This window comes from Temnothorax nylanderi, unplaced genomic scaffold (genome assembly GCF_030848795.1).
Source record: "Temnothorax nylanderi isolate EJ_2023f unplaced genomic scaffold, tnyl_v1.0 TNYL_tig0008_pilon, whole genome shotgun sequence".
In the NCBI taxonomy this organism is placed as follows: domain Eukaryota; kingdom Metazoa; phylum Arthropoda; class Insecta; order Hymenoptera; family Formicidae; genus Temnothorax; species Temnothorax nylanderi.
In genome coordinates this window covers 1,102,104-1,116,686 of record NW_027249070.1, presented here as the reverse complement: position 1 = coordinate 1,116,686, position 14,583 = coordinate 1,102,104, and the positions used below count along the sequence as shown (strand labels likewise).

At 40.7% G+C, this 14,583-nt stretch overlaps 1 protein-coding gene across 11 annotated transcripts in view; it reads right to left on the bottom strand.

Moving 5' to 3' along the window:
• Positions 1–14,583, bottom strand: part of Sei (potassium voltage-gated channel seizure) — a 98,925-nt gene that overhangs the window by 60,054 nt on the left and 24,288 nt on the right. For all 11 annotated transcript variants that reach the window (XM_071722956.1, XM_071722901.1, XM_071722913.1 and 8 more), the window contains exons 3-4: positions 6,673–6,831; positions 2,733–2,883 (exon numbers count right to left, since the gene is read on the bottom strand). In XM_071722956.1, coding sequence (XP_071579057.1) covers positions 2,733–2,883; positions 6,673–6,831 — 310 coding nt within the window. The remainder of the gene's footprint in view (positions 1–2,732; positions 2,884–6,672; positions 6,832–14,583) is intronic.

Below are 14,583 nucleotides of genomic sequence, written 5' to 3'. Positions count from 1 at the left end.
ATTTATAAAAAGAATAATGAAGTTTTAAAATCAGATCTATAAATAATTAATCTATTAATAACTAGTTAAAGATGTAGAATAAGCAACGCCATGCGTATTAAAAGCAACTCGAGAAAATAGCACCGTTGGGATTTCCAAGATTTTTTATTCGTTGTATTCGTATTTCGTATTTAGAATTGTATGGTACAATCGCCATGGCCGAAATTGCTCCCGGCGAAGAATATATATCGATCGATCGGCCGCTCCCATCAGGACACGGAAATAAGCTCAGAAAAGCGCGGCATCATGCTTCGAGAATAAAAAGAATCCGCGAAAGTGGATTTATATAGAAATTTCGTTCTCTTAATGAGTGTTCCGACGCTCGTAAATTGGCGACAATGATCGATCCCAATTTTTTAATTGGAACTTCAACGAAGAGTAAGTCGAACAAGCGGAATCGATCTCCGATGACAACGAGGACGATCGCTGTTTACCTATTCTTTCATCGCATTGCGTACGCTGTCGTCGTTTCCGCAACACCCGGTTGTTTACTCGAGCGTGTTCGCGATCGTAGATAGATTTCGCAGCGCTGGCCACCAGATACTGCACCGTGTGTTCGGGTGAACTCGAATCGGGAAATGCCAACGGGTGCAGCGCGATATCAATTCCGATCTTTCGACACGAGATATTTTTCCAGAGGTACGGGATACGTATGTCTCTTTTTCGAACAAAATTTCCGTAAAACATGGCTTTGAAATGCGATATCACTCGGTTTTGGCGATAAATGAAAAATACGGTAAACGGTTTAAATATATAGCAACGTTTAATTCCTTAAGATAAATATATATAGAAATATAGATAACATACATTCGTAAAAACACGATTAATTACGTTCCCTTCTACTAATCACTAGAACAAAATAATTGCACTCCCAGGGTTAATTATACGCAACGCGTGGAGTTATTTCCTACAAACAATTAATTACTATCAGCTTGCGCAATTAATTAACTCTCGCAAGTGTAAATTTATTCTGTTTAAAATAAATTATCAACATACAATTGAGTATGTTGATAAGTAAGGAGTAACGGAAAGAGACACTCTCACCACTACCTGCCAGCTTGATTATCGTTACACGAATGATAACACAGCGCTCAGCAGTTTCTTTTTTGTGTACATTCGCAATGTGCACGTAACATAAAGAACACCAAAGCCACAAAATAATTAACGTACTATAAAATATCAACGTGCGTAATATAAATGTGTACATTGAATATTTTATCTTGCATTTTAAGTTAATTTCAATAACAAACTTGCGCTCATTAGCATTGCCTAAGATAACGAATAGTTTCGTTCAACTAATTCATTAAAAGATTAAAAAACTAATAACCTCAAAAATTAATTATTAAACCGTGAGAAACAAAATTCAGACTGTGTCCTAAGACAAACTTCCTCAATTGAATCGTGATTGCAAATATGATGTAACAAATATCAAATTAATTCATAAGATCTATCTAAACCGTATCGTGTCTCAAGATTGATTTCAGCTGAGTTCTTCAGCAGAAACGCGGCTATAAATACGGACATAAAAAGCACATCGAACGGGAGAGACTCGATGCAGCCGACCGACGGCTCGATGGTTGTTTGTCGATCTTCCCGTCAATCTGACATTTCTCTATTATACATGGCTGTTTACTCAAGAGCGTTCGACAAAGTCCAGTCATAATCAAAAGCTGATCTTGTCCCGAAAATGTAATTTGGATAATACGAGTACCGCCAACGAGATCGCACAACACTCGAGTTGTGCTCTTTCTCTTTCCGAACAGTTAAAATAAATTTTGAAGCACTGTTTAAAGCGTCCGACTAAGAGAGAAGAAAAGAAGGTATGAGAAGTCTGGAGTATTCTGCGCATGAGGTAATTCGATAATCGAATTCGTTTAAGGACGCGAACGCTGGGAATACAAAAGACCAAAATACGAAGGAAGACTTAGACAGACTAGCGCTTGACGCCTCAATCTCGTTATAGTTCCGAACCGTGACTAAAGTTTTAAAATAATTGGCACCGAGTATGTAGGTTAGTCGTTGTTCGCAATGTTAATGTCTTTTTAGGTACTTTGCGCGGTAAACGATTGGGTAACGAGCGACCGAAAAGGCCATCCGTTGGCCCGCTGATTGCTCGAATCATAGCATCGTCGTGATATCACTGACGTATCGCGATACTGCGCAATATCGTTAGCAGGGCGAGAAAGCGAGAGCTTCGCTTCGTTACTCTGATTGCCGTGTAGTGCTGTTTAATCAGATTCTGTATTCCCAGATGGTATACGTTCTGTAACATGGCTAGTTATTCCCTACACGCTGACAGACGGGAGTAATGTTACTTGAGAAATTCTAACAGGGTAATCACGCATCTTAATTATAGCTTTTCCACTCATTACGGTAAATATGATTAATCGCTGAGATATAAGCGTATATCTTATCTAAAAAAAAAATCCCCATTTATTTCTAACTATTAATTAGCTAGATATAAAAGAAATTTTTGCGAAGCAAATTCAAATTGTTTAAAAAATATCGTTAACGTACAATAAATAAGAAGAGAAATTTTATTTTACTAGGATTGATTAAAAAATTGATATCCTGTAAATACTAGACAGTTTGAGAGGTAATTCTATCGTATTATAAAAATTGAAACGCGTTAAAGTTAAAGGCAACAAAATCCGCGCTTCAAAAGGTTCTTAGTATTGACAAAAGTGACTCACCAGTTCTCAGAAGCGTCCTCGTCGAGGATGGTCCCGTCAGCAAGTCGGTGAGGCAAATTAGACGTCGTGCGCGGTCGATTCCGGACCCTCGGCGGACCAACGACACCGGTTCTCGACAGCCCAGCCCGGAAGGACGCCCTTGCCCTGTCGACTGCTCGAGTCAACGTCATTGAGTCTCATTAGTTATACTGTTAGTAGTTGGTGTTAGAGCGCGACGGCGTGTAAAGAGCGCAGCGCTTTTGCATAAATTACCGCCGCAAGAGCCGGCAATTACGTATCTACGACGGTCGATACGCGATGACCGGCCAGCTTTTTTATTATCTACATCCTCGACACTTGGCTAATGTACGCAAAACCATGTAGGATAAGCATGCTGGACGTGTAGAATGCAAGTGTTGCATAATACCTGGCACGACAGGTCTCACAAAATAACATGCGTATATATGCTTAAGCTCAATTAAACAATGTAAGCTCGCGTTAAACCCGCTAAACAATTCACGATAAAAAATATGTATTATTTGATACTGATCCATTATAATATTATTATTTTGTTTGTTTTTCAACTCAATGCACGAGGTTTTCGTTTGTAACGATTCCTCTACTTCTACTTCTTTCTTTGAAGAAATAATATAATTTTAAATTATATGGACACTTCAGAATTGTTTTATAATAACGATTGTGTAATTTACATATTTAATATTAAACGATAATTGCCGTTTAATATCTCCGTTGAAATATTAATGACACGCGCGTCGTCAAAAGTTAACGATGGATTTAACTTGGTTGACTTCGCATCGTCGCGCTCGCCCCATCGAACTTGTCACTTGTCAAGGACTGGAAAATCCATTTGCCACACCGCTCGGAAAGGATACTTTACAAAGATAAGTCAGTCAACGTCGTACTTTTAATTCGCCGTCCGACATCGCGGTTCGCGACGTCTGGCACACAGATGACAGAATGTGCAATCCCCATTTCTGCTCTGCGCTGTTTGATTTCGAGCCAGCCGTGGCCGTTGAACTTTCGTTAAAATATTATGTCTGTCTTGGAACCTACGTTCACTTGGAACCGAACGCCGCCAAAATTCGTCAGTCTCCAACCGAAAAATGACGCGTACATATCGATCGCGTTAAGTTTTACGAAGAATTGCTCGAAACAAGAAACGTGAATCATTTTTTATGTGTCTCTTCGTGTAGATTTAAAGTTCTTTAAAAATCTAACCCGAGGTACTAATTTTCCACGAGTATCGTTAATATTCATCATTTATTAATCGGGAAATGACGTGTCTGGCGCACGTTCTTTGCATCGAAGCGCGCTGAAAAAAACGCGATTATCGGCGAAAATACGCGCGTTATTTGCTCGTTACATTTAATTTCAATATGCAAATGCGCGCGATTAAAGCACCACGGTAAAACGGGACAAAGAAACTCTAATGTAATCATATTCGTATTCGGATGCAGGCCGAGTGACAAAATTACAGCTGCATTCGCTCATCGTCAGTGCAGTCGAAGAAAAATGAGTGGTGATAAAGAGTGATAAAGAGAAGCTTGGGGGAAAGAACATCGACGATCAGATACGACGTCCACAATCTTCTCGAGTGTGCACTACATGCATTTATCGATTGTTATAAAACGGGAAGAATCCTGTTCTCCGCGAATGTCCGCCGGAATAATGTGTCATTAGAATGCGGATTGATTGGACCGTTTCCGAGTTGTTTGCCTACGTGATATCGACTTAAGCCAATATCACGCTGACTCGATAATAAGAAGAAAATGGATAAAAGCAAATATGGATTCACAAATTGAAAAATGACAAATCAAAGTAAATTACCTAAAATAAAGATAAAGTAAAGGCTTCAAAAATAGAGATAATTGCAGGCGAACAATTAATAACTTTATGTAAGATTAAGTTTTAAAGGCTTATCTTAATTATGCAGACAAGGTACAGAGTTCCGAGATATAATTATACTTGGTAATTATTTAATGATTATATATTAATTGCAATAATCGTGCACTAGACGACCGATTTGTTTAGATGATGGATTACTCCATCAAATATCCGTTATTGATTGCATTTTGATGAGGCTAAGGCTGCTGAATAGCCTAAGCTCCTTATAGAGAGACAATCTCAAACTTTGTATGAACTATTGATTGCGGATTATATCGGCTTTTCAGAATTCCTACGCATTCAGCTTTATTTATATCTTAAGTAAGTTGAAGTAGTAGCAAAGATTCGTATGTGTATAGCAATGGCACGTTCCTTGTATCTTATATTCATAATTAATTATATTTAGAGCAGCTACTCTCTATTTATCAAATATATTACAAATCAAAACGTATCAAAAAATTGTCATAATAAAATTTCTCGAATTTCTTTAAAATTATATTTCTCTCCATTCATGATTATCTCCATGAATCATATGTGCATTATCGCAATTTGTTCGATAAGCAAACTTTTTTTTAATCGAAAAAAACGCGTAATAATGTCTAAAATAAGAGTGAATAAAGGAGGAAATGTAATCGCGTCCATTGATACTTTCATGCGTGACACTCGTGAAAAAGGCATTTCCTCGAGCACGCTCTTAACGCTACGCGACTTTCCGCTACGATCGATTTCTGTTACAAGTCTCTAACCATCAGCTGAGCTGCTTAGGGGGCGGATTATCAACCAGGAGGTAAGATACCTATAGCTATTCGAGGGCATAACATTTATTATCGGGTCAGGGTTAACCGTTAGGCGCGCCACACACGTCCAGCGCTCTGCAGCGTCACTCTAAAAATAGTTTCGCGAGCACTCCAGATATAAAACGCGACCACGTGTCCCGTCCCTCGTACGCATATATGCATATGCGTATAATATGCGTACGCGTAAAAGCATATATGCGTATGTTCTCTAAATTCGTTCGGAAAAACGGCAAGAAGCTTATGCGAAACTTAGGCTGCGCCAGCGGATTGCATTAATAAATAAGTCGACATAAAAAAGTAGAAATTTCATCGGTAAAGATTTCGGTAGATATTATGCAGAACAGCAGCACTGAAAGCGCAAACTTTTTTGTTTGTACTTTACGCTGCATTCGCAGTGGCAAAGGCAAAGTCTAATTACAAAGACGCATGTCGCGTTCACATAAAAATATTGTATATACGTTAACACATGGGAGTAAAGATAATCCACATGTTCTGACAGGAGACAAAAAAAATAAAAGGAAAGAAACATACATGTATATCATGCGCAGGAATGACAATAACGGCATATACGCGATGCAATTACGCACACGAAAGAACTCGCGTCCGAAATTCTGCAGGATTGTAACGCGGCTCATTATGCGGATACACCTGACCTGAATCTATGATCGTAATAATGATCGTCACAATGAGGAGTAGCCTACGTGTGCCACACCACGTCCCACTTGTGAACGAGGCGGCCCCGAATGTCAGCGCGACGATGTCTTATAACGGACGGTGCAGCAGGAAATAATGATAGCCGCGTTTAAAAGCCGCAAGAAGTTATATGTGTGGGAAGCACGAAATGTCTTGGCAGGATATCGTGTGTAAACGTTAGGCCGGAGAGATACCGTTTGAGCTGCACAATAAGTACAGTCGGGTTTTTTGGAATCGATCTAATCGAGACACAAGCCACATGCTGTAACGGCAGCTGATTTAAAAACATTTTTTCGAGACAGTTTTGTTCAACTTTTGAAATTTTCCCCAAAATCGAACATGTGTATTCTTTCTTTCTTTGGTTATTCTTGAGTATATCTTGAGTATCTCTACCATATTATTTATTAACAGCGATTGAGTGCAGCGGAACTTTCGTGAAATTTTGGACGTGCTATCGAATTTCGAAGTCCACTCGCGCGGATTTTACGGTAAACTCTCGTGCGAAAATCTGAGTACGCGCGTGCACTGAGACGAGTCGAAGTAGAACGAATAAAATTGGAACATACAGCGTGTCGCGAGTCTGTTGTTGGCCTGAGTCGGCGGCGGGATCGCGGGCTGCGGTGGCGGCTGTGAGCTCAGATCCTCGAAGTTTATGATTTGCAGGCAAATGTCGTCCACCTCGCTCCTTATTAGCGCTATCACCTCGCTGCAGAGGAACTTGGTTCCTAAAACAGGAAATTAGCAAGTCAGATATCCGTATCCGACGCGCGTCCTTCGAGTTCTCATCATAAATGTATATATACGAGTGAATACTCGAGCGATCTGCCGTACAAAGCTTAATTTACTTGTAAAGTAATCCGCGAATACAAGGTTTTCAGCTGATTTAAAGACCTTTAATAGGTACTCACAAACCTTGAAAATCTTAAAAATATGAGGATCGACATGTTCAAGCGATAGTATTTTAAATAAATAAATTTTTAGTATATATATTCTCCTGACATAAACTGACGTATAAGCATCTTACTTAGATTAGACTTATTTCTTAGATCTTTCAATTAGATTCATTTAAATTTCAAGTATTGAAGTGCTATACACGCAAGTTCCATCTGCACTCGATAACTCAAGCTCCCGACGGCACGTCGAAATCACGTTGATAGGCACTTTGATGCGTGTCAAGGACTATCACGATGCAGCCGTAAAATTTGGAAATATTGAGTAGTGAATCAGAAGTAGAGACCGCCGAGGAAATTCATGCCGGGACACGTACAAAGCGCCGCAACCTATTCGCGCGGCGTGCGACTCTGTGCGACGCAATAAATATTCCAGATTGACGTTTACTGGATGTCTCTTAGACACCGACGTGCAAACCGCGCATCGCTGACGATATTTCATTTACGAATAGGCGCGCGAGAAGACAAAAGAGCCGATAGTAAAATTTCGAAACTTGCCATAAAAGTCTCTGGATCGCGCCCAAATAGTTGTCCCGCCCTAGCAACGCTAATATCCTCGTAAAGCCTAGATTGTTGCTACAGTGACATAAAAGTGTTAAGTTGCCCGATATAAGCCCGCTATAACAACTTCGTTGCATCAGATCGTGCCAATGTGGATGTAACGCGGAGTTTATCGCGGCCTGCTTATGTTGCAAATACTGCTCGCGGCAGTCTCGTAAAAAAAGGGAAAAAAATGGTATATTTTATCTTTGACATTAGCCACATGAGGAATATAAACACGCGATACAGACTTCCTACAAGCGTCAACTCGGTTTCCTGCTGTGTAATTAAATCAAAAAATTATCAAGGTTGGAATTTTATCATTTCCATTTTCCGTCAGCGTTTCCACGAGGCAGGCTCGCTCACCTTGACTAATTGTAAAAGTCAACGTGGCCGTGACAATCGTTAAGAATCAGACAGATAAGATATCAGAAAAATGTAAGCTTTTCTTAGGAGTTGAGTTTCAGTTAAAGAAGTCGGCAGCCTTAGTGCGGTAGAAATATAATTTCACACATAAAACGCTAACGAGATTTATTCAAAGTAGTTCGCAAACTAATTAACGACAACGTGTCGGGGCACCTTGAACGAGATTCAGAGGGCATCGACGAAAGAAAAGTATGTCCCGTGCGAAAATGCGCTCAGCCAGAAACCGAGCCAAGATTGCCACCTGGACATTCCATAATGAACATCATTCCACGTGTAGCATCAACATCTCTGATAAGATCCACATGTCCTATCGGATTACACAAGACGTCGGTTTGACTTTGTGGTACCACAATAGAACGCATATTTCTCGCCGTGATCAAACGATCGTTTCTCACATCTCGATCGATGTCACGGCCAAGGCTGATGCGCTAACATATTTTTACTCTCTGCATACCATTATATTTTGTCTTAAGCAACGTGAGAAGAACTAAAATTACTTTTAAACTTTTGCAGAATGACGAAAGAATCATGTAAATAATAAAACACAATTATTTTCCGCAAGAACACACACATCTTTACTCCCATACTTCTATAATCCAATCCGGATCTCTCTAATTAAATTAGCTAAGACATTCCCAGTTTTCTCGCAAGCCCCAGTCGTGCCGTTAATTTCGCAGTTCGCGCCTTACTTTATTAACGCTTAAAACAGCCAATACGTGTGGTTTCTTCAGCAGCAACGTCACGATAAGCTGTTCTATCGATCTGCTGGCGTTTCTTTCTTGCTCTCGGTTTCTCTTTGTCTCTGTCTGGGTAGAATCACGCACGTCACCACTGGTTACGCATAGTTGGTTTTTCAAGTCCGGTTGAAATGCAAGCGAATCGTTTCCGAATGCGCGCGACTCGTGAATTCCAAGCACGAAGCAAGAAGAAGCACGTGCTACTCCCATATATCTCTTCCAGGGATAATGATTTTATATCCTTAGAAAAGAAAATACAATCACATGAAGTTTACAAATAAGTTATAAAACTAGATTAAGCCATTTCTTTCTCTTTATGTCATTCTCTCCGTAATATAATGTTAAAATAAAAGTTTGTATTTTCTTTGTTCTATTGTTATTTGTCCTTGCTTTCTAATGGTATTTGTAGATTCTGTTTCATTAAAAAGAAGTGATCTCAACAAAGACCTTGCGCATTCAATTAGAAGACACAAAGCCAATTAACAAAGGATTACACCTGCCGTTTGTAGTATTGTTATTTCATGTTTGTTAACATAGAAATAACAAAGGCGTACCGTTTCGACAACGTTTCAATGTACTGTGTTTTTATTTCGTCCACGAACAATACTAAAAAGCGGCTTTATCTTTATGTGAACGACCGGGGGCTCTGAATAATTCAATTTTTTCGTAGAAAAAAAGGAAAGTTATCGGATTTACATCGTTATGTCGCTAAGGGGGCGTTTACTAACGCCATTTTGCTTTAAGTTTAGTTTTGGATATTGTTACTCGAAAGTTTTTGTCGCTGAAGATCACTCCTGCGTGGATTACGTTTTTCTAGTTAGAAGAAAATGCGGGAGTAGAATAAGAGTTAATGTGCTGGAAAGTGTGAAGTTTTTCAGCCGAATGATACCACCGAAAAGGTTAAATGATATCACTGGGAACAGCGTTTCCCACTTCAGCGCGTCTGATAAGGCCAAAAACGGATGTTCTATCTCCGTGTGGTTCCGGCCCGAATGGTCACTACGGCGAGCATCAAAGATTCAAAAGTGCGAAAAGAGAAAAAAGAACAAAAGAAAAACGCTATAAGCACAGCGGAGATACTGCAGCAGTTCATTTTATAGGGACGGTATTTTGAAAACACGCGCGCCCATAAAACCGGCAGTAAAAGCGGCCGTTTTATTGCGGGCACACGTCCCCTATGCGGAGTAAATTTTTGTAAAACAGAGCGCGTGAATTTTTCTATACATTACTTCTAGCTGCTAATCCAGACACAGAAAAATTTCATGCTCCCAGAGAACTCATTAAAGTTTCTCTGAGACTATTAGAATAATTCTCACGACGTAAAAAAATGATAAGAGAAAATTTGTTACTAATTTGGATATCTTTATATAAAAATTATAAATATAATAATAAATAAATTTGCAGAGGTATATGATAAATTTTAAATATCTTCGAAGATATAATTACGTTTATGAAAGTTTAGATATATAAGATTGCGTATTATAACACTCTAATAAGACACACTCTAAAGATGTAACTGTGTATCCGTTTAAACATGAAATATGCATTATCGGTCACTATCGTAAATTCGACAGGATTAATATATGGCATGACATAATTCTCGGGGCGATCATAAAAGCCATCCCTAGCAAATTGCCATTGACGGATTAATGTGTGTTCCGGCACGACGTAACGTGTCGATACGTGAGCGGAAATTACGGACGGTTGTATAATAATTGTTTGCAAAATAGCGAGCATATCACAAAGTTCAATTACGCATCGATCCCCCTCATTTATGAAAACAGCTCTCACAGCTTTCCTTCTCGTGTTAATAAAACATTCAAGACAAACGGTGATTTAAATATTGAGAAACAGAGAATGCGTTTTTACAGTTTATAAAATTTTCTTCGATCTGATTGTAACGATTTTATTATATATTATCGGAACTTACAAAGATCTCAACTTATATAGAGATACTGCATAAAGTTTTAGCGGAAATCTAAAGTTTTATCTCGAATCGATATAAATGTGCGAGAAGTGCGAGAGGAGCAGTCGGTGGGAGGACAACGAAAAGCGAGAGAACAAAGACGCGGACGTAGCGTGGATTTTGAGGGAATTTTCGTCGAGATACGCGAGGCAACCCACGGAGAGAATGAAGAAAGGTAGTTTCTCGTTGTCGGATAAGAGTCCGGGGGTGCAATTTCTGAGACCGCGTGCGTCGCAGTCGTGGGATGGATAAACATCGAAGAACACTCGCTTTGTTCCGTTCGAGTAATCGCGTCTCGTTAAGCCCTTGTGGTACAACTTTCAGGCCGACAAAAAGAAGAATCCGTCGTGGAACCGCCGACGACAGTTAAGCAAGAGAATTTAGAGAATACGGAGAGGAAGGCGCAAGGAGGGATGCGCCATCGAAGGTGAACGCACTCACGACCTATTCAGCATCGTCGGGGAAAAAGGGGATGGGAGTGATATCGAATGGCGAAGAGATAAAGAGGATCCCCGTCTTCAACTTGTTCCTCGAAAATCCGTTAATCCACCCGATAAAACATCGTCGTCTATCGATCGGCAAGAAGGATCGACGGTTGGCTGCGAAATAATTTTCAAACTTTCGTTCATCGAACCTGTTGGGTAAAGAAAGAATTACGCGTTCAATCTCACAAAGGTGTCTCCGATCGAAATTACGGGGAAACCACGGGAAACCACAGATGCGACCTTCTATTCAAGCAGGAAAGGACACGAAGAAAGGATTTTATTAACAGACACGAAATTTTACAAAGCCACACCGCCGTTGAGGGATTATTTCGAGCCGTTTTCTCTTCTTCGCGGCAAGGAAATTGCGGATTGATTTATGCGCGTCGCGCGTTCGTGTTTCACGCTGTTTGAAATAGCCGGCCGGTGGTAGCGAAACGTTCGAGCGGAGTTCGCGCGGCGCATTATCTCAAAGAAGCGGACAAATTTCTTGCGTAGCGTCGAGCTGTCGCGATGCGCATCGATTTATTTCCGTGAACGCCGACTAATTCTCTAGGGCGTGCTGTAAATTACCAGCATGCCCGCGCCACTGATAATTTACAGCACGCCCTAGAGAAGCACACGGCGACTAATATTAGAGTGACGGTACGGGCGCGCATGACTGTAACAGTTTCGCGATATCCACGGGCTTCGAGCAGAAAGAGAAGAGTCCAGTAGTCTGCGCCTATTTCGAGAGCACCTCATGTAGACAGTAATAAACTCCCGTTGATACTTGTGTACACCGTTTTCATCGGCATTCTCGTTGCGGTAGATAGTATTGTCATTTTACGACGCCTAATAAAGGAGACCCCCTTTCGACTCGAATCGGCTATAAGCGATACTCGTTTCGTAGAATTATTACGTCTTTCGTCGATCGAGAGATTGCAATAGCCATATGTTGGTGATTACTTCCCTATTGCGTTCAGTGTAATAAAATAAAACCTACATTCTCAACTTTACAGATATTCTTCAAAATTCTTTACATCATATTCAATTTGTTCTAGATCTAATAATTAATTTAGAATTTGGCCGTTCTTTCATTTGTAATATTATGAAACAACATAAGCGGATTTCATCAAAAAAGGTCTATTCTAGATTCTAGCACCGATATGCTTTAAATTAGTTGCCCATCCAGGAAGCAGCTATTGAGCGAAAACAAGGAAATACAGAGGCCGTGACAAAGGAACGCGTGGAGAGACGGATATTTATGGTTATCAGCGAGCGCGTAAAATAGACAAGTCTGCGGAACAATAGTCCTGGCTGACGGCCAAACGTATCTCCGGCGTTCTCGGCCGGTCCTGGTGCGCGGTGTAGGAAGAAACAGCCGGAATTTGATAATACGCCGAGAGGCGAAGATAGCGAAATGAGTTTCTAAATTTGCGACGCGGCAAAACCGACCGCGGTCGCTATAAATAAGCATCCCCGATCCCTCCTCTATCGGGACCGCTACCGCGCTCTAAAAATAAGTCCGAGTCCACGCTTAATCCGCAAGACTAATTTACACATGGCCCTTCCTGATCCAGCCGTTTCTCGAGCTCGCACGCTGACCTTGCGACCACCCAAATCGCCGAACAGGTGATCCCTGATCTATCGATCCTTCCTTAATCGTTCGGTGACTCGACATGCTATCCGGTTATAACCACACGCTATCAATCTCTCACGAGCATTCCAATTTCATCATATAAACTCGCGATTTAAAAAAAAAACAGCTATGAATTTTAAGAAGCTCTGTTGCATTACATCTATTCGTGTTTCAAATTATTTACAGATAAGCGCAAAACACATTTCTTTCTATTAACGATTTCAGGAATAAACAGGTTGCATAAACCTCTTATAGTTAATCTTTAAATTTTTCTCTGGTCCTTATACGTAACGTTATGTTGTACTACGAATGACAGACAACTTTTTCTACTGGATGAGCAAGAAAAAGGAAGATTCTAGCCAGCGTAGTTACCATGCGTCTCGTGACAACCGTGCTGGTTGGTGGATAGTCAGTCGGGTCATAATACCGCAGTACAAGCGAGTGGTTAATAGGTTAACAGCTAGCTCCAATTGGTCGATGACGCTGTTGCCACCGTGACGTCACGGGGAGTGCAATGCCCTTGTGACGTGGTATCGTGCGGTGCAGGCCAAGCGGTGCACAGAAATAACACGTGGTCTCTTTCCCTCTTTCTCGATTTTACCCCGTCTAGCTCGTATTTCTTGGTTTACCTCTCTCCTCCCCAGTTTATCTCCCCTTTTTACCCACTATCTTGTTCTCATTTTAGCTTCCGCCCTCTTCCTCATGTTCGTTCCCTTTTCACTGTGCTTTCACGCAAGATCAAATACACTTGCCAGAAATGGCCGCCTGACCAGCGACCCTACCAGGATCATCGTATAGGATAAATAAAATTCGGTAATCAGTAGTCCTGGCTCTCTATCTCGCTCGCTCTCTCCCTCTCTTTCTCTCTCTTTCATTAATCGATCCTAATTACACGCTGTAATTACGAACCTCTCGCGCATTTCGCCGGAAAGATATTTCCGTCCCACCTGCGGCCAGGGTTAGAACTTAGACGATCTAATCATATCCCAGGAATGCAACAATTTTGGAGTACAAGCCTTAGAGGTCGGATATAACGCGAATGTTCAGTATGATTCCGCTTGACCTGCATTCACGCCGAAACGCTCATGTAGGGTACATTGGTGTAATAGAATAGCATTGTAAACGATGGAATGCGGTCATTGACTTGATGTACTCGCGTTAGATTGGTTCGGATATGCCAACAATTGAGCAATTTCTCTAGTATGTATATAAGAACACATATATTTATAAATACATATTTGTCTCTATCGACAATTTTGTCATTTCTAATGTCTTATGTTGGTGAGCGAAGGTAAATGTCCACTTGCAAGTAAATAAAGAACAATATTCGATCGTTTGTTTGCTCTATAAAATTATTAATGCGACTCGTAGTCGGTCTCCCGAGGATCGAACTAGAGTTAAATCATCTAGTGGTCAAACAAATCTCCTATTAAACTTCCGTCTCTTGTTGACGAACCGATTATTCCTGCAAAACAGGAATATGGTTCGCCATTCAAGTTCTCTATTTTCTCGTTAACTTCGACCTTATTGAGAATTAGTCCTGCCGGCAGCGTCGTCGGCTACTTGCAGGAGTATCTTGGAAGTAGCGGACGAATGCTATTGGTAAGATACTAATTTTGCTGATGCTTTTGGAGGCGCGCGCGCGTGGCCTCTTTTCACTCGAATGAAAGGTAGGCGTCCGGTCACCTCAGAAATAACGTCTTTAGGTGATTGTCAGAGCGCGAATGAGCTTCTTCCTAGCTCACAAACTAGCAG